General features: G+C 41.6%; 1 protein-coding gene across 1 annotated transcript in view; it reads left to right on the top strand.

Moving 5' to 3' along the window:
- ITFG1 (integrin alpha FG-GAP repeat containing 1) overlaps nucleotides 1–27,362 on the top strand; it is a 126,605-nt gene that overhangs the window by 25,219 nt on the left and 74,024 nt on the right. The window contains exons 7-10 of the mRNA XM_083626050.1: nucleotides 5,917–5,978; nucleotides 8,597–8,681; nucleotides 22,061–22,155; nucleotides 25,622–25,788. Of these exons, the coding sequence (XP_083482176.1) occupies nucleotides 5,917–5,978; nucleotides 8,597–8,681; nucleotides 22,061–22,155; nucleotides 25,622–25,788 (409 nt within the window). The remainder of the gene's footprint in view (nucleotides 1–5,916; nucleotides 5,979–8,596; nucleotides 8,682–22,060; nucleotides 22,156–25,621; nucleotides 25,789–27,362) is intronic.

Here is a 27,362-nt window from a genome sequence, read left to right as displayed (position 1 = left end):
TAGAGATGGGTTGAGAAAGAGAGAGAGAAAGAGTGCAACTCCCATTTCTCCATCAACAAAGAAGCATTGCAGTTGGCGGCTCTTAGTTTAATAGCAGAAACACCAGTAGTGTGTTGCTATAGTCTTTTTGTATCTCTTTCCTTGTGACCCAAGGTGGAGCTGAAATCCAAGATGGATACCACCTACTTCAAGGCTGCTGTGCAATACAAGTACATTTCTGGGTTGCTGTCATAGTTTTTCCCAAAGCTGGTACCAGTTGTGTGATTTGTGCTAGATGTTTTAGGCAGCCACTTACCTGGGGGGGGCAATATCCTTTCTTCTTTCTCCTCTCCCCCTTTTTCAGAAAACAAACAGAACAAACCAATCTCGTCCTAAAAGTGAGGAAAAGGCAACATGCATTACAGTAGACAGAGCATGCTTCTCTCTCTATAAACACCTTTTTTTAAAAAAACCAACAACTCACCAAACCTTTTAGACATTTAAATTATCATCTTTGTGTTAGCTTTTTGTAGCTTGAGTTGTGCTTTTGTCTTTTTTAACAAATCCTCACATTTATTCCTCCCACACAGCAAATAGCTAAACACATGTTTTGTTTTATTGCTAAGCTGCCCAACATCAGAGCCATTGTGTTGTTGGCTGGTTTTAAGAAAAACAAACCCAATCTCCATTTTGTTTTTGAGATGGTTATTATTCCAGTCCTATTGCTTTGTGGCTTCTTGTGTGTGTACACTTTCCTTAAAACAAATTTATTTTAACGTAGAAGGTTGATGGTATATTACTTAATCAAGGTAAACTCTCTAAGCAATTTCCTTAAAATCATTTAAAACATTCATAAGAAATTCTTAGTAAAATCAACAGAATTTGCAATCTATAGTTTTTAAGAACAATTATGCATAGTAAAATTACATGTCAGGGCATGCTTGCCTAATCATAAAAGCTTTTAGCAAGCTTCAAAAACAATGAACTTTCTCCTCCGCATTCTCTTCTCACTGCACTTTCCCCCCAACATCATACTGTCTATAACATTAGTGTCTCCATCAGATGTAACTGATCTGTAGAAAGGACTTTATGAACTGAAAACAGTTGTACTTCTGTGTGTATGTACTTTTGTTACTCAAGAAAATCTTTATTAAAGAAAGGACTTTATTTATTATATTAGTGCAGGTAACTTCAACTTTTTTGAACCCACTTTTAACCCAAACGTGCATTTGAGGACCCATTTATTTATATTTTACTAAATATTTGCATGGTGATGGTGCTCTTGTTACGACCCACCTTGGATCAGGATGCAGACCCCCACAGGTGACCCACCAGTTGAAGACCAATATATTTGTACAAGGACCTCTTCTTGCCCAGCATAGCTTCCTCCTTCTCCTTCTCCTTCTCCTTCTCCTTCTCCTTCTCCTTCTCCTTCTCCTCTTCCTATTCCTCCCACCCCAAATCTGCTCCAGAGGGTTAGAGAAACCCTAATAATAGATTAGAGGAGGGCACAGGAGGAGGAGAGGCTGGAGATGCATAAGCAAATGTCCTAATTGGATGGCTTCTTTGGATTCAACTGTGTACAGCGAAGCCACCTACTTTCTGTTCATACATGGTTGAGCTTCTGTTGGTTTCTACTATTGTGCTGCTTCCTGACATCCGTGTTTTTTTAAAGTACTAGGGAGTAGAGAACCTCACCTCTGACATGGTGCAGAAAAATGATTTGTAAGTGTCTCTATACCACACATAGAAATAGAAATAAGGGGAAATGTGTCTGAACCTTTCCAAGACTAACTCTAAAACCTCTTCGGCACAAAATAAGGCAGCTAGTGTATTGGTAGCAACCGGCTGTTTGGAACTCATTTCCTCAATTTCAATATCATGCTGGGTCCTTCCAGGCGCAATTGAACCTTATAGCCCTTTGCACCTAATGCAGCAGCAGGCAAAAGGTAGATCAGGATCCAACTAAGAAATCTCTGGATGATTTGCAGTTGATCATCAAGCCCGTCTAGTTCCTTAGTAGCAATGGCAGAATCTTTCTCATTTCTGGCCTTGTGCTAATCACTTACCTCTCAAGCTGTGAACCCCACCTTTAGAATAATAGTATTGACTTGTTTGCTTTGGCCCAGGCAGGCATCTGTGCAGCTCCACTGAGCAGTTTTAAAATAGATGTTCACTGATCTTTGTGCACATTTGTACATGCAGCTTATCCCAGTTTAGGGCTTGTTTCTACAGTAGGTATTTGAATCCAGCTGTTTAGTGTTGTAACAAAGAAAATGCTTACATGTATAAAAACCGTGAAAACAATTGCTTATATAAAAATCATTTTAAACACAGTTTTAATGAGTCCAGATACCAACTTGTATGGTTTTGTTAATGTGTATTTTTTTTATTCAAAATATGGTAAGCTGCTTTGGGAATTTCTCTTTAGAAAGTTGAAATAAAAGATTTCTAAATAATTTATTTTATTCAAACAATTTATATACTGCTTGACTACAGTTGTCCCTAAGCAGTATGCCACGTTGTACTCATTGCGGCTGATAGGTACAACAACACATGGAAAGCATCATGTTTGCAAAGAATGGGCAAAGGTTTCAACCTCAGTCCTTGGGGAGACACACCTTCAGATTACCCCTCAGCCATGAAGGTTACTTAGTCACTCTGTCTCTCAGCTTAGCCTACCTCACAGGGTTGTTGTGAGCATGAAATAGGAGAGGGGATGTATGCTGCCTCGAGTTCTTGGGGCAATAGGCAGGATATAAATGTAATAAATAAAAATAAATTCTGGACTTGCTTGCAAAGAATCGGAGAGCTGCTCTAGGTGTAAGCGGTGCATGTGTTTTCAACTTCCACTTCCCTCCGTGTGTTTGTATTTATTTATATAAAAGTTTGTTTATAAATCATTTAATATTTTGAAATCTCTAAGTGGTTCTTTACATCATACATCTTTTTATTTGTATTCCTCCTTTCCATAGTCAAAACCATGCTCATGGCAGCTTACAACATGAAAAATATTACATAATCACGAGCATAACAAAAGTAGTAATAAACAATAAATGAGACATCGAAAAGTAAACCAACAAGCTGAAGCAAGTTCCACATAAATCATAATAAGATCTAAGATAATAATAATAATAACAGCAACAGCTTCCTCCAACAAGTCCCCAACCCAAGTGTCTGTCTGGCAGCCTCAGCTTTTGTAACTGGAGTCAGTCAGGGTCCCCCTATCCCAGTGTTCTGGCCAAACAACACCTTATTTTAATCTTAATTTCATTTAATTTGTAGATCATCTTGTCAACATTTGTTGCTTGTTCTAAAGTTGTTTTTTCTCTCCTTAGTTTTAGAATTTGAATCAGCCATGAAACTTGTAAGCATTAGTCACCTGGTACAGAGTTGGTAGAAGTTTTTAATTGTAAATACGCAATTCTTGCAAAAAGCTATTTTAGTTCTTGAGTGTGTTTTTGTTACTGTTCAGACAGAAAGAAATCTCAGAATTCAATTTAGCTCACAAACTACAGCCTGTTAAATAAAATGTGGCTGGCTTTTAAATTCCTGTTCTGAATGCTTCAGTGCCGGACACCTTGAAATAAGCAGGATTTTGTGCTCATTGGACAATTCAGATTTAATTTCTGTAGAGTTTAGCTAAGAGAGTTTGCTTTGGGTTGGGGCAAAAGTTGCATTTGCAGCCACTTAGTTGCACAACCACAAAATGCATACTGAATAAAATTTACTACCATGAGTAGTATGGTGGCCATTAGCTCAGTTGGTTGGAGTGTGGTCCTGATAATGCCAAGGTTGCAGGTTTGATTCCGCGTATGGGACTTGATCCTCAAGATCACTTCCAACTCTACAGTTCTATGATTCTATGTCTGGATAGCTTGGGTGGCTTTGAGAAAAGAATTAGATGAATTAATGGAGGATAGAGCTACCTACAGCTATTAGCCAAGATAGCTAAGAAGTGCCCTGTTCAGAACCAATACAGCTCTGGATACCAGATGCTGGGAAGAAAAAAAGGAGGGGAGTCTATCCCATTTATCCCTGCTTATAACTTTCCCAGAGCTAGATGAACCTCTAGCAAGGTTTTATTTTTGTTAACTAGACAATGGATGATTTGGATGTAATAGCAAAACTGTTGCCTGGCCATCAACTCTAAGCCTTTAGCTTGCATGCTCCCTTTTCCCTTCTCTCTCCTTTTTCTGGGTACTTTAATTCCTTCCCTGACTTCTGATTTTGAACCAACTATAGTTTGCTGTTTGCAAAAGCCTTAGACTGTGTCGACCAAAGCAAACTATGGCAAGTTCGTAAAGAAATGGGAGTGCCTGATCACCTCATCTATCTCCTGAGAAATCTCTATGTGGGACAAGAAGCTACAGTTAGAACTGGATATGGAACAACGGATTGGTTCAAAATTGGGGAAGGAGTATGGCAAGGCTGTATACTGTCTCCCTGGTTATTTAACTTATATGCAGAATTCATCATGCGAAAGGCTGGACTGGATGAATCCCAAGCCGGAATTAAGATCGCCGGAAGAAATATCAACAACCTCAGATATGCAGATGACACAACCTTGATGGCAGAAAGTGAGGAGGAATTAAAGAACCTTTTAATGAGGGTGAAAGAGGAGAGCGCAAAATATGGTCTGAAACTCAACATCAAAAAAATGAAGATCATGGCCACTGGTCCCATCACCTCCTGGCAAATAGAAGGGGAAGAAATGGAGGCAGTGAGAGATTTTACTTTTTTGGGCTCCATGATCACTGCAGATGGTGACAGCAGTCATGAAATTAAAAGATGCCTGCTCCTTGGGAGAAGGGCGATGGCAAACCTAGACAGCATCCTAAAAAGCAGAGACATCACCTTGCCAACAAAGGTCACTATAGTCAAAGCCATGGTTTTCCCAGTAGTGATGTATGGAAGTGAGAGCTGGACCATCAAGAAGGCTGATCGCCGAAGAATTGATGCTTTTGAATTATGGTGCTGGAGGAGACTCTTGAGAGTCCCATGGACTGCAAGAAGATCAAACCTCTCCATTCTTAAGGAAATCAGCCCTGAGTGCACACTGGAAGGGCAGATCGTGAAGTTGAGGCTCCAATACTTTGGCCACCTCATGAGAAGAGAAGACTCCCTGGAAAAGACCCTGATGTTGGGAAAGATGGAGGGCACAAGGAGAAGGGGACGACAGAGGACAAGATGGTTGGACGGTGTTCTCGAAGCTACAAACATGAGCCTGACCAAACTGCGGGAGGCGGTGGAAGACAGGAGTGCCTGGCGTGCTCTGGTCCATGGGGTCACGAAGAATCGGACACGAGTAAACGACTAAACAACAACAATAGTTTGCTGTTATATCTGAATTGGCAAACTAAGGATGGTCTTTAGCTTTCAGATCAGAATTTGATGCTGATGCAAATCCTGGTGGGGCGAGGGCAGGAGAAAGCCATCATTTCCTGTTTTGGATGTCGTGGCAGCCCCCTGTTTTCTTGAAACCATAAGTGGGGAGGAAATTGCAGAGCAGAAGCTCAAAGGTGATTTGGAGTTGCATGTGAACTGACTTGAAGTGTGTTCATTTGTTTCATTGAAAGCTGGGAGCCACAGTACTCCTAACAGGAGTGAGTGTGCTGATCGAAAATGTTATACAGCAGGGATGACAAACCTGTGGCCTTACCAATGTTGGTTTCTGCTACCTGTCAGCCCCAGCCATCATAGCCAATGGTCAGGGATGACAAGAGTTACAGCCCAACAATATCTGAAGGGCCACACATTCCTTGCCCCAATCTAGAGAATACGTATATTCTGGGAACCTTTCTGCAAGATATACATACATGTATTATTTTATATTTAGGATTAATTGTACCTAGGCTGAATTAAATACTCAAGCAAAATGTAAATGATACATTTCTCGGTCTCCTGTTGACCTTGCCCTTTATTTTATCTTTACAGATTTGTTTCTTACTACATTAGCACCGTCCGATGAAATCCAGTTTGAAATCTGGGTTAATCAGGTAAAGAAGTTTATATGTAAATGTTTTAGGATAGATAAATTTTTTTAAAAAATGTATAAAAGCATGCTCAGAAAAAATAGATAAAAATAAGAGCATGCTTAGGGCCTGTTAAATGAAGAGGTTGTCTGATCATACTGATTTCAAGGATAAATAGTTGTCATTATAGTAAATATAACTTCAGCGCATTCAAACTTTGAAGATTGCTTGGAGGCAATGTTTTACTCAGCATCCCTGCCTCTGCAGGATTTTAGCATGACTGCCAATTAAACCAATCAGTCTGCCCTAATGTGTGCGTTAACAGGGCTCCTGTAGTGATGTCATCTGTTGTATGAGATTACTGTCATTTAATTTGTCAGCATGATGGCTTACAAAGAAAAAGAAAAAGATTTCAACACAGTGCTCATTCTTTGTTGCCTGTAGGCATTTGTCTAGGTTTAAACATGGCTGAAATTTCTTCCTTGGAGAAATGGCAAAATATAGTTTGGTTATTTATCCAGGCTTCTTCCCAGCTGTTTAATTCCCAAGGAAGACATCCCAGTGCAATTTGGTGTGTTGCAAAATAGGAATCACCCATCTTAGGACAAGTGGCTAACCACAAAGTCAGTATAATTCTTACAATTCCTGCCGATCATGAAAGAAATTAAATATCAAGAGGAAGAAAGTCAGCTTTGATGACAATCTCTTTTTTAAAAAATGCCCAGATACTTGAACATCATTTTTAAGGAGTGACACTTTCGGTTATTTCTGAGTTTGCCATTTAGAAAGGGTGGAGGGGGGTCACCTGACACCCCCCCACCTTTTTGTTTCAGAGAGATTTTTGTTTCATGATCTGAAGGAATTGTAAGAATTATACTGACTCTGTGGTTATTCTGCAGATTAATCTGCTTCACATTTCCTAGTTCTCTGCAGACATTGGCATATTGTTTTTCAGTTTTTTGAAGATCTAACATAAATGTGTCCTCAGTGAACTTGAAGTGTTCTAGGAGTTCAACAGTGTTTAGAAGACAATTCAATTTTTCAGTTCTAATAATTTCCACATGACTAAAGTACATGAAAACACACTCCGAGTTAATGGGAGATTGCAGTTTAAAATCCAAATTGTTTTCAAAGCCACTCAAACATTATTATAATGGATTATTCACATTAATGATTCAGGTGTGTTGAAATAAAGTTGTTCAAAATTGGAACCAGCTTTGATGCACAATGACCCAGTTCAGATTATCTTGGTTTATTATGCCATGAATATGTGCAAGCCTTTTGCCAGTGCACAGAGCCTCTTTCCTTCTTCTTTCCTGGGGGCCACAATTAAGCCAGGAAGTGTCTCATTAGCCACAGTTTCCCATTTTGTCTGAACTTGAAAACTGTGATTAGGAACTTTGGATCAAGCCAAGATCCTACACGAATGCTTAGTTTCCTTAGTTCAGACAAAATGAAAAACTATGGCTAATTGGAGTCTTCCTAGTTTTATCACAGCTCATTGTGAAGTGGCTACATGTACAAGAGAAACAGGATCATCAACACTTTGTCAATGATTACAGTTTACCAGAAACCTCATCTGCTTGGAAGACCCTGCTGCAATGAATAGGAATTGTGGAAGGCTCCCTGAAATGTGACTTGTGCAGGACATGTTCCAGCGACAATACAGTCAAAAGTTCTATTTGCTAATTGTCATGTGCTGATTCCTATTCAGCAATAAACTTCTACTTGATTTGCCATAACCAGGGGTCAAAATTTTGGTCCAGAGGCAAGTAGCATAACTCTTAACTTTCATGTTGTGCTTTAAGGAACCACCTCTGACCCAGAGAGAAAGTCCCTGTGTGCATCTAAGAACACTGCATTGTGTCCCGTCCCATTCCCAGGGTGCAGCAGGGTATGTTATATAGCAGGCATCCCCAAACTCGGCCCTCCAGCTATTTTGGGACTACAATTCCCATCATCCCTGACCACTGGTCCTGTTAGCTAGGGATGATGGGAGTTGTAGTCCCAAAACAGCTGGAGGGCCGAGTTTGGAGGTGCCTGTTATATAGTCTCAGGTAGCTCATCTGAGCATCCCACACTACTAGTGATGTTGCTTTTCAGAAGCCATCTACTCAGGGTTTCCTCCTCTGATCATTACAGATCTTATTGCGGTGATTATTTGGAAGGAGATGTGAATGAGTATTCAGGAGGTGGCTATTCTGGTATAGTGTATGTGGTGTTCTCCTGCCACTACCCTTTTGGGTGGTGACCAAATTGTTCTAGTAGTTGAGAAAATGGATATAGGTAACGTAGTCCTTCTCCATTGATTGCATCCACTAGAAAGAAGTTGGGAAAGTGCATTGTTAATTAGCATTGGAGCCATTTTTCAGACAGGTTTTCCCCAAATCAAAGTCAAAATTAAAAATGATTTGCAAATCATCAGGTGTGAAAATCCAAGTAAATGCTTGCATGGCATGGCCATTGTGCTGAAGGGTGGCATAAAGATCCATTAAAAAACAACAAAGTAAGACAGAATTATATTGCTTCCAACAAGTTCTACTTTTCCCCATGTGTTTATGCTGGGGTTTTCCCTACACTCACAGAGTTGTTTATAGATTACTTTGGGTAATATTTTGACTTTTTTATTTATCTCTTGACAGGATGGGAATTTTTCCAAAGCTACACATATGAAGAGGAAACCCAAAGATGTAAAAGTTGTTGGACAATCAGTGTTCGCTGATTTTGGTGAGGTTCTTTTCTCCTTTTGCAAAATACCTGACATTTGCCAGTGCAGAGAGGTGGCACGACAAAGCACATACACAATAAGCTCTTTTGTTGACTTAACAAATGGATTTATAGTGCTGCTATTATTATTATTTTAAAAAACACGTTTTCTACAAACCTAAGGCATTCATTTACAAGACTTTAACAGATAAACTGCCTATAAAACTCTGTCATGCATGAGAAACATTTAAATTAATTAAAGTAGCTTATAAAAAGATTGATGAAATGTGTTAACATTCTTAATAGTTATAATTGCCAGTTGTTTCACTAAGCTTTAGAACAAAGGGAATACGTAATTTATATGTAAATCTAGTTTAGAGCAGTCTTTGACCAGCAAAATGTACTTTTTAAGCAGTAGCTTAGCTTTTGGGAATCATTGTGTATATTTTAAAAGCCTAAAATATAGTTGTTACTAATACGTTAATCCGAAAGGTCTTTCTCTTTAACTCTAATTTTATTGATGACAGATAATGCTATTTTTTTATTCCATCAACCGTAATTTAAACACATAGGTTAATATAAATAATCTATATTTCTTTTTAAGTAGGGGCTTCTTAGGTAGAGCTTTTACATCCTCTGAGAGTTAACTTTTATAATAGTTAGCAAATTGTCAGTGGCCATTCGTATAGTCTCTTGTGGCAAGTCAGAACCTCCCATTGGCCACGAAGAGAGCTTCACAAAATTTTGCTGTTTTTATGCATAACTTAGGGGTGGTTTGGGGGGGGGGGTTGGGGTTGGCGTGTTTGTTTGTTTCAGTTAAATTTATAATCACTAAGGGTGTGCGCCAAAGTCAGGATTAGGTTCAGATCCTATTTGTGGGGGGAAGGCTGCTTCAGCTCAAGATCATTTTGGAGGAAACCCACCTCGACTCAGGTCCAAGTCAAAAACTCTTGCTTCAGAACATCCAAGGTTTCCTTCATTGACTAGAATGAGGAACCAAGCAAATACCTTTCACTCATATAACTGTGGTTTGCCTCTGGTGGGGTTGCTGAAGACATTTAACTGTGTTAACTACAACATACAACAGACAAAGCACAGGGCCATAGGATCCAATTTGTGTTTTGTCCCCCTTTTCTGCCATAGTGTTAACTTAGAATGCTCATTAACATCTAGCCAAACTCAAATAAGTATCTGCATGCAATTCCTCCCCCCTTGTCTTTTATTTTGAAAGAACGAATACCCATGAGATTTGATCGGGGGGGGGGGGGGAGATCTAAACTCTCTTTTGTCCATGCTGCTTCAGTTTTACATTGTCCTGGTACAGAAAGCTGTTAATGATTCCCCCAAAAGCAGATGGTGCTAAAAAATGCCATGAATACTAATAAGCATAAAGTATATGTCAGATACATTTATTTTGAAAGATGTAAGAAAGAGAAGTAATCTGGAATCGAATTTCATCTCTCCAAGTGTTATAGCTAACAGCAGTGGATAATATCACCAAAGGCTGCACTGTAATTTTAGAAATCTGCCATATTTCAAGGAAGTATGAATTAACTTGGATTTCAGGAAGTGTAGAAACAAACCTTTTGCAACATATACTTTCTATATACAATGTGCCATTTGGAGTTCTACTTCTTGTTATCATTTTAAAGTAAGAATCCTAACAAAAATTTAACAGTTTCAGTGTTGCGAATAAATAAAATACTGAAAAAGAAGTGCAAAACTTCCTTCTCCTGAAAGCACTTATAGCTTTGAAGAGTTTTGTTACTTGGAATGCATTGAAAGATGTGTAGAGATTGCCAGGGGCAAGAGAGTCTGGAGACTAAAGACTGAAAATTTCTTATGCCTAAGAGTGCCTGTGGATACGAATTCAGTTCAAAACAGGTTGGGTTTAATAAAGCAGAGATCTCCTATTCTTTCAGTGCCTTTCTGCTTTTCCTTTTCTCTGTTAGACTCACATACCCCAGCCTTGCTAACTTTCTAACTGATGAAAGGATGTATCCGGTCCTCACTCCAACCTTGTTCATACATTTACCGTATTGGTCTGAATATAAGCCTCACTTTCCCCTCAAAATTCAGACCGTGAAAAGTTAAAGTGTGGCTCATATTTGCGACCTTACCGTATGCAGCCAGGAACGTGGGGCAAACAGTGCCAGGAGCATAGCACAGCGCATACTTCCCCGCACTCTCCCCCAAGGCCAGGAACCAGGAAGGGAGAGAGCGAGGAAGGCGGAAGGCCGTCGGCAACGCACCGTGGCTCCCCGCCCCCAGTATGCTGCCAGGAGCAGCGAGGAAGGGAGCGGCATATATTCGGATATATTTTCTTTGTTTTCTTTTCACCCCTCCAATTTTAAAGGTGCGGCTTATATCCGGGTGCAGCTTATATTCAAACCAACATTGTATTTGTACCTTGGTGGCCCTGCCCTCAGCCCCCACATGCTGAAAGATGCCGTCTGCAATGATTTTGTGCATGCACACCCAACCGCATGTAGGCCTCTGTACTCGCTATCCCAGACTTTTCCAAGATGCTAGATCACATGTACATAAGTCTACATGCATTCAGATACGCCTGCCTAGGCGCCTTGCAAATATCACCTTTGGAATATGTGGGAGTGGGATCCTGATGAGTTACCTTCATATGTTCAGTTGTATCTGAATGAATCTGACAAGATATAGCAACTAAGACACTTTGGCTCGGATGGAGGGAATTATTATAAAAAGAAGTTTTGGTACTTTTTTTGTTTGTTTGGATGCTATACTATAATCTAGCAGGGAGACAAGGAGAATTTACAAACATTCTTAACTTTACAAATGGAAGATAAAAATATTTTCTTCAGCGTATGTCCAAATAATATTTATGGAGCAATAAATCATCCTGCTCTTCTTTTATTTTATTCTGTGGAATGTAATGAAATGGAGAATGGAATAGAAAACGTTTTTAATAAATTCTTTAGAAGCAACAGAACATACATTTTTCTACTGTCTTCTTCAAAATGAATTCAATATAAAATTTGTAATTGTATTTTGAAGAGAGAGACATATACATTTGCAGCTTACGTCTCGTAGCCAATTGAGTAAATGTACATTAATGCCATTTTAAAGCAACAGTTTTTCTACTACCATGAAACAATGTTTTTCCCTTGACTGAACTAAATTACATGCAGTTAAAAATAAAGTAAATTCGATGCAAAATATTTAGACTGATAATTCAGGCAGCATCTCTGCTTCGATATTCCCTGCCTGTTTTCTGTGTTGATTTTGTTTCATGCTTGATTTTGAATTTGAATAAAATACAGGATATATTTGCATGCCAGGATCCATAAATGGTGTAGCATGGGCAGATACTGAACTGTTTTTCGCAGCTGTTGAGTGGGTAGTTGAGGGTAGTTGAACCAGACACCACCTAAGCTTGGGTCCCTTTTCCCACCCATGTTCACCATCTGCATAGAGTTTCTCTATGCAGCAGTAGAGTCATATTCATATTCATTCTGGATGTCAAGCACATTCACAAAAGCTGGCCCATAGCCATTTTTGCTTGAGCTACAACATGAAAAGCTTCTTTGGTACTGAAGCCAGCATGTAAGACATTTGAGTGGTCAAAGGTGCTTTCAAAGAGCATACATTTATGGCCTTTGAAATACACCCTTATCAAAGCTGATTGCTCTGTGCCCAGGAAACCCAGTTTTTCTCTCTGTCAGATTGAAGCCTTCAGTTTAGCTTGCTTGGTTTGCATAGTCCTGGTGGCAGTACTGCATTTGTGCATTCAAAGGACTGGTTAGGACAAAAGGTGAGACAAATGCATTTAGAGAGAATGGAACTAACACACAAGTTTCATGAAAGGAAAGCTAAGAAAGCTTCATTAATAGATAACAGAGAGCTGTGCAGGATGCATGTGAAGCCTCACCCAGTCTCGATTTGGTCTTTTGTCCAACACATGAGTCCTCCGTAACCATGAAATTGAAAAGCCTGGAATCATGTGGGAGTCAGTCTGCATGGGTCTGGATTGGGCAAATGGCACGGGAGCTGGTGTAATGCTATAGCTGAGTGCCTGCCTCCCATCACGACTTTGACAACTTGGGACCAGGTTGACGACGGGAATATATTTCTCCATATAAGCCTGACTGTTTCTAAAGCTCTGCATCTAAGGCTCTGGCAATTTCCCCTTCTGGCTGCAGTCGCTTCACCACATTGAATGTCCCACCAGACAGTCCCCTGACCTTCACGGGTGACTTGTTAGGCAGCACATAGCTATGACTGGAAGCCGTGCAAATCCCCAATATGTGGGTGGTCCTTTGGATCACAGGCATATCATTCATGCAGCAAGTCAATATAACTTATCCCCGTGAAGTTCTAACAGGAATCTGTGTAGTGTTGATGGGTAGAAGGAATTCTCTTATGAGGTAAATCAAGTCTGTAGCATAGGGGGCAGAAAGCACCACAAGGTTATATCCAGGTATGGTCCTTCAATTTAGTTTAGCTTTATCCTGCCATAGGCATAGTAAAAGGTAAAGGGACCCCCGACCGTTAGGTCCAGTCGTGACCGACTCTCGGTTTGCAGCATTCATCTCGCTTTATTGGCCAAGGGAACTGGCGTACAGCTTTCGGGTCATGTAGCCAGCATGACTAAGCCGCTTCTGGCAAAGCAGAGCAGTGCATGGAAATGCCGTTTACCTTCCCACCGAAGCAGTACCTATTTATGTACTTGCACTCTGACATGCGTTTGAACTGCTAGGTTGGCAGGAGCAGGGACCGAGCAACAGGAGTTCACCCCGTCACGGGGATTCGAACCGCTGACCTTCTGATCGGCAAGCCCTAGGATCTGTGGTTTAGACCACAGCACCACCCGCGTCCCTAAAGGCATAGTAGCAGTAAAATATTCTGGTATCTCAACTGATGACAAATATGCAAATGTCGTTCAAATATAGTTGCTGAGGCTTTTATCCCATACCCACTTCCCTAGGAGTGAACACCATTTTGCTCAGTGGGACTTTTCAGAGTAAATATGTACAGGTTTGTGTTGGTGATGCCTTTACAAAGCTGCCTCGAGTGCTGTAGAAGCAGGGGAAGAGATGTTCTAAATAAATAACTCTTAGGCTTCCTTGCATACATCATAAAAGCATTTATAACATGTTAGAGGTGGATGCAAAGCATGCATTGATATATTTCAGCATCTGATATCTTATATTTGTGTCAGCTTTGAAGGGGTAAAATTAATCAGCTTGCTGCAGAAAAAAAGTCCTCAGTTGCCACAGATAAAACTGGATAGGTCACAGTGCCACAATTATCATTCACCTGACAGCGCTGCACCTCCATAATAGGATATAATTTTGCCGAGATGCGTTTTCCCTAAGGAGTGAGGGCTGCTCTTAGGGCTAAACGGGAAGCAGCAGCAGTGGTGGTTTTTTGTTTGTCACGTGGATCTGCCACAATCACCAGAAAAGTGCATGGAGGGGGCTGCTTTTTGGCAGCAAAAGAGGCACAAAGACAGTGATTGCAGAAATCACCAGTCCTTTCCATATCTGAGCTCAGCTGTGGAGAAAAGCATTGGGTGGTGAAGAGGGAGCATACTGTGTGTGGGGAGGAGGATAAACTTCAAGCAAGGGAGATCTTTTTTGTTCCTTCCCTGTGCGTTCCCTTTGCTTTTTAAATACCAGACCTCCAACCCATTCTTTTCCAGCAGTTGCAACACAATCACATAGAAACTCACAGATCTGATGCCTGTCCATCTACTCTGCCCCTTAGTAGCATGGTCTGTTACTGTGTGTGCATTTCCCGCTACCAGCTGCAAAGCACTCAAGAGAACACACAGAGCCCAGATGGAGCAGTTAGGATGCACTGAGGTCAGTGGGGCTACTTAACGTGCATAGTTCCATCTTTATAAGAAGAGACTCCTTTAATGTGGAATATTCGTCAAGAGTATTCTTTTTTTAAAAGGAAAGTCCCTGCTAGATGGGCCCCATTGCTGGTGGCATTATTTGCAGAGGCACCATGGACGTCCCCTTAAAACGTAAGGTCGGCTTTTCTGTCCACATTACCCTCACAAAGTCCTAGGTTGAAAGCAAAGCATTGTTTCTCTTGTTGTGAACATCTCCAAATCCAACTTCTGTGAGGAGTTGTGGCAAGGGGAAACAAATTTATGATTCATTCAGAAGTGGGGGCACATGCATTCTCGCTCTCATCCTAAGGCTTTGTAAGCATAACAATTTTGGTGTGATTGTTATTAGAAATTTGGAGAACTGAAATACCCCTATATTTTACATGATGCTTTAGATTCCAGCCCTAGTTTATACCAAAGGGTCTTCAGACCAGCTGTAGGCTCATGGCCAACTAGAGTGGACAAAGAAAAGGTGGAGTTTGTGGGGAAGGCAATTTAGACCAGACCTACCCACCTCAGCGTCCTCTAAGCCACATGAAGCCACTACTGCTCCATTTCTGCAATCTTAGGCAAGCAACCAAAAGAGGAAGTGGGCCCCACTAGGCCACCAAGTGGTTGGAGGACTGCGTTCAACTTAGTAGTCATACTAGAACATCATTCTATGAAACTTGTTGGCTGGAGACTCAGGAGAGACAAAAGAGACAACTTCACATAGCACAATTAATTGATGGTGACGGATAGTTTAGGTGACTGAAAGGGAATTCATAACATTCATGGGGGATAAGTATTTCAGTGGACATCAGTTACGAAAACTGGGACCTCACCTCTAGACGTTTACTTTCTTCAGTATGTTCCATTATGTTTCTTACCCTTTTCCAACTGATACCCAACATTCAGTGGCTACTGAGTGTTCTTGATTCTCAATCAGATTGAATGGGGGGGGGTGAGTTGCCCTTTATGTTTTATTTAGGGTCTACATCTGCTAGCACTGACCATCTCAGTTTACTCTTGGAGAGAATTTGCATGTTTGCAGGCAGTGACCTTGAAGTTGTTGTGGTGCAACCACAGCAGAGGAATCTTGCATTGCTTGTGGAATTACCAAAGGTGGCTTGTTGGTTGCTGTGGGTAGCAGGATATTGGAATAGATGGACCTTTAATCTGATCCCCCTGCCCCAGGGATGATCTTATGCCATTATCTCTAAACACTACGCCTGCTGCACTTGTGGCTCTTTTTTGGGACTTGGTGAAACTAAAGTTGCCCATTTCTTAAATTGTTTGGAGCAATTTAAGTTTCACGAAAGCCCCAAAAGACGTATTTGCTCCCCAGGAAATGACAGCGGGATTAAAGCCTCAATATGTCAGGTCTTCCTTTCCACTACCCGCAACCCCCTCTGCAAAAAGCTGCTCCCTTTGTGATGTGTTGTGAGCTCCTCTTCAAATAAAATTCATCTTTAATATCTGTATTGTTCATCTCCTACAATATTCCTCTTAATCAGTTTAATTTTCTTGTAAAAATTGGTTTTGAAGCAGCACTACAGCATTAAGAAAACTGGAAAATATTATTTCAGCCACTTCAGTTCAACAATGAGCATTAATAATGGGTAAATTAGAAATCTTCATCTATGAGTCATTTTCATTGAATTGCATTCTCTCCAGCGCATGCGAATGTCTAGAATATATTTACATGCAAAGTGGTTAGCACTGGGATTGATTAAAATCATTTAATATAGTTGCCAGTAATTTCTAGAGATGGCTGTAATTTTGGAAGCATTCATCTCCTGGAAATGGATTTGGAAGCTCAATTTGGAACACTGATGTTGGGTATATCCCATCCCTTGTTTCAGTCTTTAAAAAAATCTTCAGTTTCCTCCCTCTTTGGTGAGGTTTTGGAAGTGAATATATACTCGCAACTAACTCTGCATTAAAACAATCCCTTTTCATTTCCACTGATTCAGACTCTTACTGAAGGGACAAAACTTGTAATAAAGGATCTCTACGTGCCTTTATGTTCCCATTACAAATAGGTTTTGCTCATTTCTGTTTGCTTATTTTTAGTCATAACAATTCATTTAAAAACTAAATAATCACTAAAGATGACTAGACAGTGGGTAAAACCAGGATCTGCTCCATAGGTTTCCTGCAGGGGAAAACAATGAAACATCTAGTCGAGGTTACAAATAGCTGGAGTGGGTGCATGATCATAGAATCATAGAATCATAGAGTTGGAAGAGACCACAAGGGCCATCGAGTCCAACCCCCTGCCAAGCAGGAAACACCATCAGAGCACTCCTGACATATGGTTGTCAAGCCTCTGCTTAAAGACCTCCAAAGAAGGAGACTCCACCACACTCCTTGGCAGCAAATTCCACTGTCGAACAGCTCTTACTGTCAGGAAGTTCTTCCTAATGTTTAGGTGGAATCTTCTTTCTTGTAGTTTGGATCCATTGCTCCGTGTCCGCATCTCTGGAGCAGCAGAAAACAACCTTTCTCCCTCCTCTATGTGACATCCTTTTATATATTTGAACATGGCTATCATATCACCCCTTAACCTCCTCTTCTCCAGGCTAAACATGCCCAGCTCCCTTAGCCGTTCCTCATAAGGCATCGTTTCCAGGCCTTTGACCATTTTGGTTGCCCTCCTCTGGACACGTTCCAGTTTGTCAGTGTCCTTCTTGAACTGTGGTGCCCAGAACTGGACACAGTACTCCAGGTGAGGTCTGACCAGAGCAGAATACAGTGGCACTATTACTTCCCTTGATCTAGATGCTATACTCCTATTGATGCAGCCCAGAATTGCATTGGCTTTTTTAGCTGCCGCGTCACACTGTTGGCTCATGTCAAGTTTGTGGTCAACCAAGACTCCTAGATCCTTTTCACATGTACTGCTCTCAAGCCAGGTGTCACCCATCTTGTATTTGTGCCTCTCATTTTTTTTGCCCAAGTGCAATACTTTACATTTCTCCCTGTTAAAATTCATCTTGTTTGTTTTGGCCCAGTTCTCTAATCTGTCAAGGTCGTTTTGAAGTGTGATCCTGTCCTCTGGGGTGTTAACCACCCCTCCCAGTTTGGTGTCATCTGCAAATTTGATCAGGATGCCCGTGAGTCCAACATCCAAGTCGTTGATAAAGATGTTGAATAAAACCGGGCCCAAGACAGAACCCTGTGGCACCCCACGAGTTACTCTTCTCCAGGATGAAGAGGAGCCATTGATGAGCACCCTTTGGGTTCGGTCAGTCCCCCAGTTACAAATCCACTGAGTGGTAGCATAGTCAAGACCGCATTTTACCAGCTTCTTTACAAGAATATCATGGGGCACCTTGTCAAATGCCTTGCTGAAATCAAGGTAGGCTACATCCACTGCGTTCCCTTCATCTACCAGGCTTGTAATTCTGTCAAAAAACGAGATCAGGTTAGTCTGACATGACTTATTTTTCAGAAATCCATGCTGACTATTGGTGATCACAGCATTCCTTTCTAGGTGCTCACAGACTGTTTGCTTAATGATCTGCTCCAGAATCTTCCCTGGTATTGATGTCAGACTGACTGGGCGGTAATTATTTGGGTCCTCTCTTTTCCCCTTTTTGAAAATAGGGACAACATTTGCCCTCCTCCAGTCTGCCGGGACTTCGCCTGTTCTCCAGGAATTCTCAAAGATGACTGCCAGTGGTTCTGAGATCACATCTGCCAGTTCTTTTAATACTCTTGGATGCAGTTCATCTGGCCCTGGAGACTTGAATACATCTAAACTAGCCAAGTATTCTTGTACTATCTCCTTAGTTATTCTGGGCTATGTTTCCTCTGCTGAATCATTTGCTCCAAATTCTTCAGGTCGGGCATTGTTTTCTTTATCGGAGAAGACTGAGGCAAAGAAGGCATTGAGGAGTTCAGCCCTTTCTGTCCCCTGTTTGCATTTCACCATCTTCTCCTCTGAGTGACCCCACTGTTTCTTTGTTCTTCCTTTTGCTACGAACATACCCATAAAAGCCTTTTTTGTTGCTTTTAACCTCTCTAGCAAGCCTGAGTTCATTCTGTGCTTTAGCTTTTCTGACTTTGTGTCTACACGTGCTGGCTATTTGTTTGAATTCCTCTTTGGTGGTTCCCCCCTTTTCCATTTTTTGTACACATCCTTTTTTAATCTTAACTCAGTTAAAAGTTCTTTAGATAGCCACCCTGGCTTCTTTAGGCACCTTCCATGTTTCCGTCTCATTGGTATTGCCTGAAGTTGTGCTTTTACTATCTCCCTCTTAACAAACTCCCAGCCATCATGAACTCCCTTTCCTTTTAGTATTACTGTCCATGGGATCTCACCCAGCACTCCCCTAAGATGCTGGTGTTTTTTCTTGATTCATGAATAAAAGCAGAAAATGCAACTCTCCTTTTGAATATTCAAGGTAACATTTAAGTCTGTCAGAAAGGCACAGTTGGCTTTTAATATGCTTTTATTCTGCATAATTTGATTTAAATCGTTGTTTTAAAAGTGGAAGCAAGTATATGAAACACCATTTTAAGAATGCCCAGAATGTTTACATGAGTCAGAGTTTAAGGCTATATAATTTAGAAATGCTTTCTGCAGGATGTAAAATATACAGTGGTACCTTGGTTTTTGAACGTGATCCATTCTGGAAGACCATTTGAGTTCTGAAACGTTCGAAAACTGAAAACTCAATAGCCAACAGCTAGGCCTCAGGATCTTGCACTCAGCGGAAGCTGTGTGACATGTTCGACTTCTGAGGTGTGTTCAAAAACTGAAGCATTTACTTCCAGGTTTACGGCGTTTGAAAACCGAAATGTTCATCAATGGAGATGTTCAAAAACCGAGGTACCACTGTACTTAGACTTGTCGTTATTGTGAGGTTCATGTGTACAATTGCCTAGCTATCAGTCCTGGAAAGCCAAGAAAAACATTGACCCAGTCATAGTCTTCATCACTATGACAAGATGTATTTCTACTTAAATAATCATATTTTGAAATGTGCACATAAAACTTATATACATTTTATGTAAATTGGTGTCCTTTTCTTGTATTTCCTCATTTTCGGCAATATGTCAGTAGACACCCTGGACTCTCTGCCTCAAATTTTTCTCCTAAAATTATTTGTGGTTATCGCATCTTTTAGCTGGCCAAATCTTTAAATTGTTTTAGCATCTGCTAAAGTAATATTTTCATTAGGAAGCTCGGCAGGGGCTGCCTCGTCCTATTTTAATAAGTTGGCCAAGGTGGAGAGATTGTGTTACTGTAATTCCTTTCCCATCCCTGTCACCTCCTGCTGAGGTATTTACATCCCTAATTAAAAAGGACAAAGCCTTGGGAGGGTTTTATTTAAATTGAAAATTAATCTGAACAGTGACACAAAAGTTATCTCAGTGGGTGGCAGAACAGAAACAGAATGCTGGCTAATGCCCACAACACAAGTTTTGCCTGTCTTGAGAGCACACTACTGACCTCCTTGTGAAGTTGATTCTCAAATTATTTCTGCACGCCACCCCAGTCTCCAAGCAGTGTGAGATTCCAGAGGTTCCAGGCACTTGCCCAGGGATCATGTTTTCTCCTGGAAATGAGGCACAACAGAGACTGTGATGACTTTATGGCATATGGTTTATTTAAACATACAGTGGTACCTCAGGTTACAGACGCTTCAGGTTACAGACTCTGCTAACCCAGAAATAGTACCTCGGGTTAAGAACTTTGCTTCAGGATGAGAACAGAAATCACGCGGTGGCAGTGGGAGGCCCCATTAGCTAAAGTGGTACCTCAGGTTAAGAACAGACCTCCAGAACGAATTAAGTTCTTAACCCGAGGTACCACTGTATATATAACCTGAGCCTACGAAGGAGGGGTTCACAACACCCATGCCCCAAAAGGGTCTTGTTTCTCCCATAGCCACAGCCTTGGATTGACAGCAGAAATCGGCCATGGTGCTCTCTCTGCCTGTCCAGTCTGCAGCTTTTTCTCGAGCTTCTAGATCACATGACAGCAAACTCTGCTCCTTGCTGCTTTCCTTCTCGGTGACATCACACACCGCCCTACAATAAACTCTGGCTTTAATTATTGAGGGAGGGAGCCCTATCCATGTGCCGTATTGCACCAAGCTTCTAACCCTTTGTTCTCTTAATGGCCCATCCCCTGGGCAATCACCTGATGAGGAAACTAGCCTAGCTTTTAAACACTTGCTGGATCCAGGAATTAGAAGAGTATGGCACCCACAAACTCATAACACTTATGTAACAAAAGTGCAGGCTCAAAACACCATTTTAGTGTGCATTTACAGGTAATGAGGCATCTGTAGTATTGGGGGGGAGGCTTTAATTGCTGTATTAAAAGTCTCTCCGATAGATGAATAATTCTCATAACTACTCATAATGGAATCAGTTTATCACGTAGTAAAGGAAATGTATACTTTGGGGTGTTTATAAGTTCCTGGCAGTTTCCATTTAATTAAAGGTTATCTTAATAGCAGGAATATAGAAGCAGTTTCACCCGGCCCACTGTTCATGCTGGCAAAGAGCCCAAACTGCAAGCCTTTTCCCTGACATCTAGTTTGCTGTGTGTAGCAAGTCCCCACCACCACCACATACACACACGTAATCACAAACCTTCGATTTTTGTTTTTACAAACAAAAAGTCTGTAGTAATGTGAGTCTCCCACCTTGGTAGATTGAAATGGTTTGGCCTTGATCTTGTCAAAGGCTCTTTGTGAGAATAAGGCCATGGCGATCGTGCTGGGTTATGTATTTTCCTTTTTCTTAGGGGTATTATTACCCAACTTCTCAATGAAGAAAAGGAGGCGTGAATGAAATTATCACACCATCAATAAAATTTTGTGCATAGGCCTAAGACCAAATGTAGATCTGCTGTCCCAAACTTTATAAGCCTAGGAGCTTATTTAGATTGCAGGATGTGCCAGTGGCGTAGCGTGGGGGGTGCAGGGGGGGCCGGCCGCACCGGGCGCAACATCTGGGGTTAGGGCAAATCCATGGGTTAGGGGGCGCAAATCCACGGGTTAGGGGGCGCAAATTACTTGCCTTGCCCCGGGTGCTGACAACCCACACTACGCCACTGGGATGTGCCCCACCCCCAGTTGCTTTGCCCTTTTCAGGAGTAGTCGTGGTGCAGTATCTGGTTTGCATTGGTGTTAAATCCTAACCAGAGTTTGGATCTCAAGAATGGTCCCTGTATCCAAGGCCCATGTGTTGGATTTTTTCAGTCATAAAGTGATTAAATATTCTGTACTACCCTGGGAATGAAATGGAGCAGTCAGGCTCACCTCACTCCTCTTGGGTTGCAAGTCAGTGTCATATTAGTAATATAAATCAGCTTCAGCATTTGACAAGGGAGAATCTTGTGCATTTCGAGATTAACGGAAAGACTAGATAACAGGCTGACAGAGTTTAGCATTACAGCTATCTGGTTAATTATCTTGACGCCTCTATTGTTTACATGTTATCAAAATACATTGTCTTCCTGTGTGAGTGCTTTTTTATTCTCCTTTGCGGAATTATTTTTATCTCCCTCTTCTTTTGCCAGATGGTGACGGACAGACGGAGCATTTGCTGCCAGCCTGTGCTGATTCAGCTTGTCAGAAGAGTGTCATCTACCTATCTAAACCAGGATTGGATTCGGTATGTTGAGCTTCTGTTTGCGCAGATTAAATTAAACCGTGTTTATATTTTGTACATCAGATGAAATGACAAAGATCCAAATCTAGCCCCAAAGGGACAACAATTAGGGCCATGCCAGATGTCAGCAGCAGCCACATATGCTGCAGTAGAAAGTTGGTGTGAGTTTTAATTTGTTTTTAGTCTATTGTTATTTTAACATTTGTGCATCTTCCGTTGTTTTTCTTAATGATAATTTTATTGTTTTATCTTCTTTGTAAACCACTTTGAGGTTTTGGGCAGTCAAGCATTGTATGAATTTTATGAAATACATGAATAATAAGAAATAAAACCATAAATGTGCAAATGAGGAATGTGCATCCTAACCTATTTCACAGGGTTGTTGTGGACATTCAGTGAGGAGGAAGAGAGCCACATACACCACCTAGAGCTCCTAGGAGAAAATGATGGGATACAAATTACAACTAATGCTTTATTATTGCTGTTATTGTTGCATTCCACCCCGATCTCCGCTGAGCGGTGTGTGAGACTTGGAAGTTTTCCATGCACTCACCTAGGGTTTGTGTTTTCTTTGGAAAATGAGACACAGTGGAGACCAGGCAAACTCCGGCCCTCCGTATGTTTGGGACTACAGTTCCCATCATCCCTAGCTAACAGGACCAGTGGTCAGGGATGATGGGAATTGTAGTCCCATACATCTGGAGGGCTGGAGTTTGCCTATGCCTGGTGGCGACTGTGGTGTCTATAGGTTTCTTTACACCTATATACAACCTGAAGCCTTCAGTGGAGGGGCTTACAGCAGTAGCAGCCCCAAACATGCCAACTTCCTCCATAGTAACAGCATCAACATTCTTTCTCTGCAGCCTCTCTTGTTCTGCAGGGCACAGCCCAGCTTAATTGCTTCTCTCTGCTACCTGATTATGGCACTCCACCCTCCCTAAACTAAGCCCTGTTTATTGACAGAGGGAGGAAGGCCTCCATTAATTTGCATTCTAACACCTTTTTCTTTTTATGCTTTGAACTCCTTATCCCCCCCAGACAGTCACCTCACAAAGAAGTTTGCTTGACTTCAATTAACACTTGCTGATTTGGCTAGGATTACCATGTCCAATGCACAACCCAGGAAATGTGCCTAACCTAATTAGCTTTTACATGCTAAGCTAATCACTGATGCTTAGAATACACACTACGCTTCCTTAGATTCTAACCCCTGGATAGTCTGATACAGTTTTTGACATAAGCTTAATTAAGCCCCTCAAACTTTTTACATTATTATTAACATCTGTATATTTGGAGATGTGTCAGATGCTCATTAGAGAGATGTGAGCCAGCTCCCTAAATCATTCATTAGTCTTTAGCCGGATGGTCGAAACCCACAAGTGGGTCATGGCCAGATCCAAGGTGGCTCACAACAGGAGCAAATATATGATAAAAGATTAATAAATGCATGTTTGGGTTAAAAGCTTTGCTGCTGAGAAGGCTGAAGATACCTGCCCTAAATGTTTACAGGCTTGTGTCTCCCTTTAACCCCTTGTGAACTTTACTACAGGCGAACACCCAAGCACTCCTTATCACATGTGACAACTTTATAATTCAGATTGTCTCCCATAGACTAGAAAGAGGCAATGGCTTCAAGCTCAGGAGAGGCAACTTTCGGAACACATTTCTAACCGCAAGAGCAGTTCAGCAGTGGAACAAGGCTGCCCAGTGCATCTATGGAAATTAATAGGGGCACCTTCTTGAGTCACTCAAAATGGTGTTAATCAATCAACCTGGGTAATCGACAAAATGTTACAACCCTACTTAAGCAGGGTTGTTGCCGAAACATTTCCAACAGCTGTATATACCCAGAACAGTAAAGCTCATGTATCTCCAGATCACGACATTCTCTTTGAAAGCCTGAGAAATCCTCGTTCTGTTCAGCCATTGTTGGAATCTTATTTGTATTCCAAGTATCAGCACAAGCTGTATTTGAGGCTTCTGTTTACAAACTAATCTTCCTGAGGAAGGGGGTAGGAGGGGGGGAGTGAAAACCCAGTAGATTTCTATCAAGCAGCTCCTTTATGCCTTTAGTATTGTAGTGGATACAACTGAACCCCTATTTTTAGTGTTTATAGCTCCATCTAGAAGATATTTAGGAATGGTGTATGAATGATCTCCCCATTTCTGATTCTCTTTTGTTTCTAGTAATGGGTTTTTTGCAGTGTAAATTCTTCTTCTGAGTGAAGTAAAACTGCTATTTGAACTTGATTGTTCTGTCTTAAACCAGTGGGAGGGATTGTACAAATGATTTGTCTCAGGCAACAAGAGCGTTTGACTGTTTTCTGTTGAGCAAAAACCAGCGTTAACGAATCTATCATTGCTTTGTTTCGCACAGTTCCCCAAAGACAACTGTCTCTCTTTCGCATCTTGCCATAGACTTTTCAAAAACCTGGCAGCCCACTAAAACACCCAGATGCATAACACACAAAGTTTACAAAAGCCAGGAATAGCAGGAATGGTGTATATGTGTGTCAGAAACAGAGAGATACTGTCTTATTCCTGTTGCTTTTTAATTCTTTAATATGCAGCTCAGTTTCATGGATGGAACAGTCCTATAGGATTTAGAGCACTCCAGAACAGAAAATCAGAGGGGGAGAGAGAGAGAGATTGAGCAGCCTTGGGGTCACCAGGGTGGAAGTCTTCAATGGGCTCTCCATATGCACCTGGTTGGTTAAGGAGATTCCTGTTCACCAAGGCCTTTCTCTCCCTGTCCTTCTGAATCAGATATTGCAGTGATTTAATCTCTGCTCTGAAAAAGTATGTGCAGTCATTAGTATTTGGCTTATGTACTGATTTTATAATCAAGTTATTGGTTAGTTGTAATCCACTTAAGATAATTTCAGTAGAGAGGTGTTCTTTAAAAAGAGATTAACCATCTCTCCCTTTTAAGAAAAGGAGCACTATCTACCAGATGCCTGCAGCTAAATACTTGGCTCCTTTCTTCATCCGCTCATTTTTTCTGCCATCCACTGGCTCCTCCAGCCACTGTTTTACAGCGCACAGCCTACTTTGCCTAATTTCCTTAGGCCCCCCTGCCTCTTGGTCAGTCTCCCTAATACTCCTGCCTTTGCTCCCCCACCTACACACATACCCTTCTGACTCTAAGCACTACGAAATTTCTTCAGAGTCTCCCTCTCAGTAGCCACTTCTGACAATCTACCCACATAGAAGCTGGGCAGACAGCATTCTCCCCTGCACAATTGGAGTGCTTGTGAAAAATCCTTACTGTCACATCAGAAGCTACATTGCCACCAGTACAATGTATGTGTGGGTCAGGTCAGTGCCATGATGGTTGACCACCCAGGAATCTCATGTATGCAGTCTAGGGTTCCATGATGGAAGAAAGGTGGGGTTTAATCTAAGGAAAATAAAGCAATATGTGTTCAATAAATCCTGACAATTTGTGTTGTTGTTTTCTGGTTCTCAGTGGTTTCCAGTGTTGCAAAACTTCACATACAAAGGCACCCTCTGGGGCTTTGTTCCGTATGATTCCGCTCAAACCAACTTTTCCTTCCCAATCACCCTTCACATTGGAGATTATAACATGGATGGCTATCCAGACGCACTTGCCATACTGAAGAATACATCAGGAAGGTACAGTATATTCAGTAAATAGTGTTTTCAAGTGTTTCTTCTACTTGGCATAATGGTGCATGAAATTATTCTCACCTTCAAATACCGTAGGCCCATGGAGAAGCTGAATCGCTTCTTCTAAAAAAGAAGTGGCTGAATGGTATGAGAATGGATCTATTTATCTGTATCAAGCAGCTCTTTTATTCTTTTCTGCTGCTTAGCAGGATGTTACAAATGCCATCTAGGAAGAAGGGTGCATTGTGAAGAAATGCTGCCTGTTTCACCCTTTCCCATTGGAAAAATGTGTGGAAGGAGCATGGGGAGCTCCCCCCCCCCCTTATTAAGTTCCAATTGTCTGAAAAGCACATACTCATCATGGTTCCTTGTGGAATGATCTCCCCATGGAGATCAAGCAAGCTGCAGTTGTGATTATTCCTGCCAGCAGTTGAAAACTTACCTACCCAGGCATTTTCTTGACCATTAATATGGGCTCCCATCATTCATGTTTACCGTGACTGATATTTTAATGTTGTGATTGGTATTTTAACTTTGTTTCATTGAACTGGTTTTATTGTGTAGTTTTGTTTGTTTGAAAGCTGTTGTGTAGATTCTGTAAATATTTCTGTAGCAGAAGTCTTCAGAAATTGTACTTAAAGATGTGTAATTCCTAAATCTCTACGCTGACTTGGAGAAGCCTTCCCTAAGCTAGTGTCCTCCAGATGTCCTCAAGTGGACACCAGGACACCACTACTTGGGATTGTCATCCTCCCACTCATTTGAAGGAGGCAGGAGAACTTCATCCTTGCACCGGATTTGAGTTCCTCCCCTTCCTTGGGGGCTCTGTTTGCTTGAAGCAGCCTTCCCTAAGCTGCTCTCCTGCAGATGCTCTGGACAACAACCCCCATCATCCCTGACCGCTGACCATCTGAGGAGCACCATGTGGAGGAAGGCTGTGGGTCAGTGCACCTGGCTGGTGGTTTGAGCCCACCAAGGGAATCGTATGGGCAGGATGCCTGCATTGGTGGGGGTTCGGCTGGATGACTTTTGCAGTCCCTTCCTCCTCCACAATTCTATGGTTCTACGATTAGGAACATGTTGTGGGCTCACATGCTCTCTTCCCACCAATCCCTCCTTCCCTGACATGTGCTGATTCCCTCCTTTACCTTTGCAACAGGACTTTCAAAGGCAGTCTGTGATATGTCATGAACAGCTCTGCTGTTGAAAGGGAGCTAAAGTCAGAAAGGCAACTGGTCATGCACAAGCCATTGCTGGAGACCAGAGGAGGAAAGAGTGCTCTTGCACTCAGCTCCTGCTTATGGCCTTCTTATAGACCCACTGTGAGAACAGGATGCTGGGGCTAATCCAGCAGGCTCTTCTTATGTTCTGATGCCCAGCCACTTTGTGACATAACAGCAGATTCGTCACTCGCTGCCTGACGAGAGGCATAGCCAACAGGCTCCAACCGTGTGTGCATACCCAGAGATGCCATTTTCCTGTTAAAGCACGCGTCAACATCTCAGTCCCTTCATCAGCATCAAGTCCCTTCAATAATAATTCACACCAACTGAAGCTTCTCTAAAGACATTTCTGCTGAT

Source organism: Podarcis filfolensis (genome assembly GCF_964270895.1).
Source record: "Podarcis filfolensis genome assembly, chromosome: 8".
NCBI classification, from domain to species: domain Eukaryota; kingdom Metazoa; phylum Chordata; class Lepidosauria; order Squamata; family Lacertidae; genus Podarcis; species Podarcis filfolensis.
This window is presented reverse-complemented; position numbering and strand designations above follow the sequence as displayed.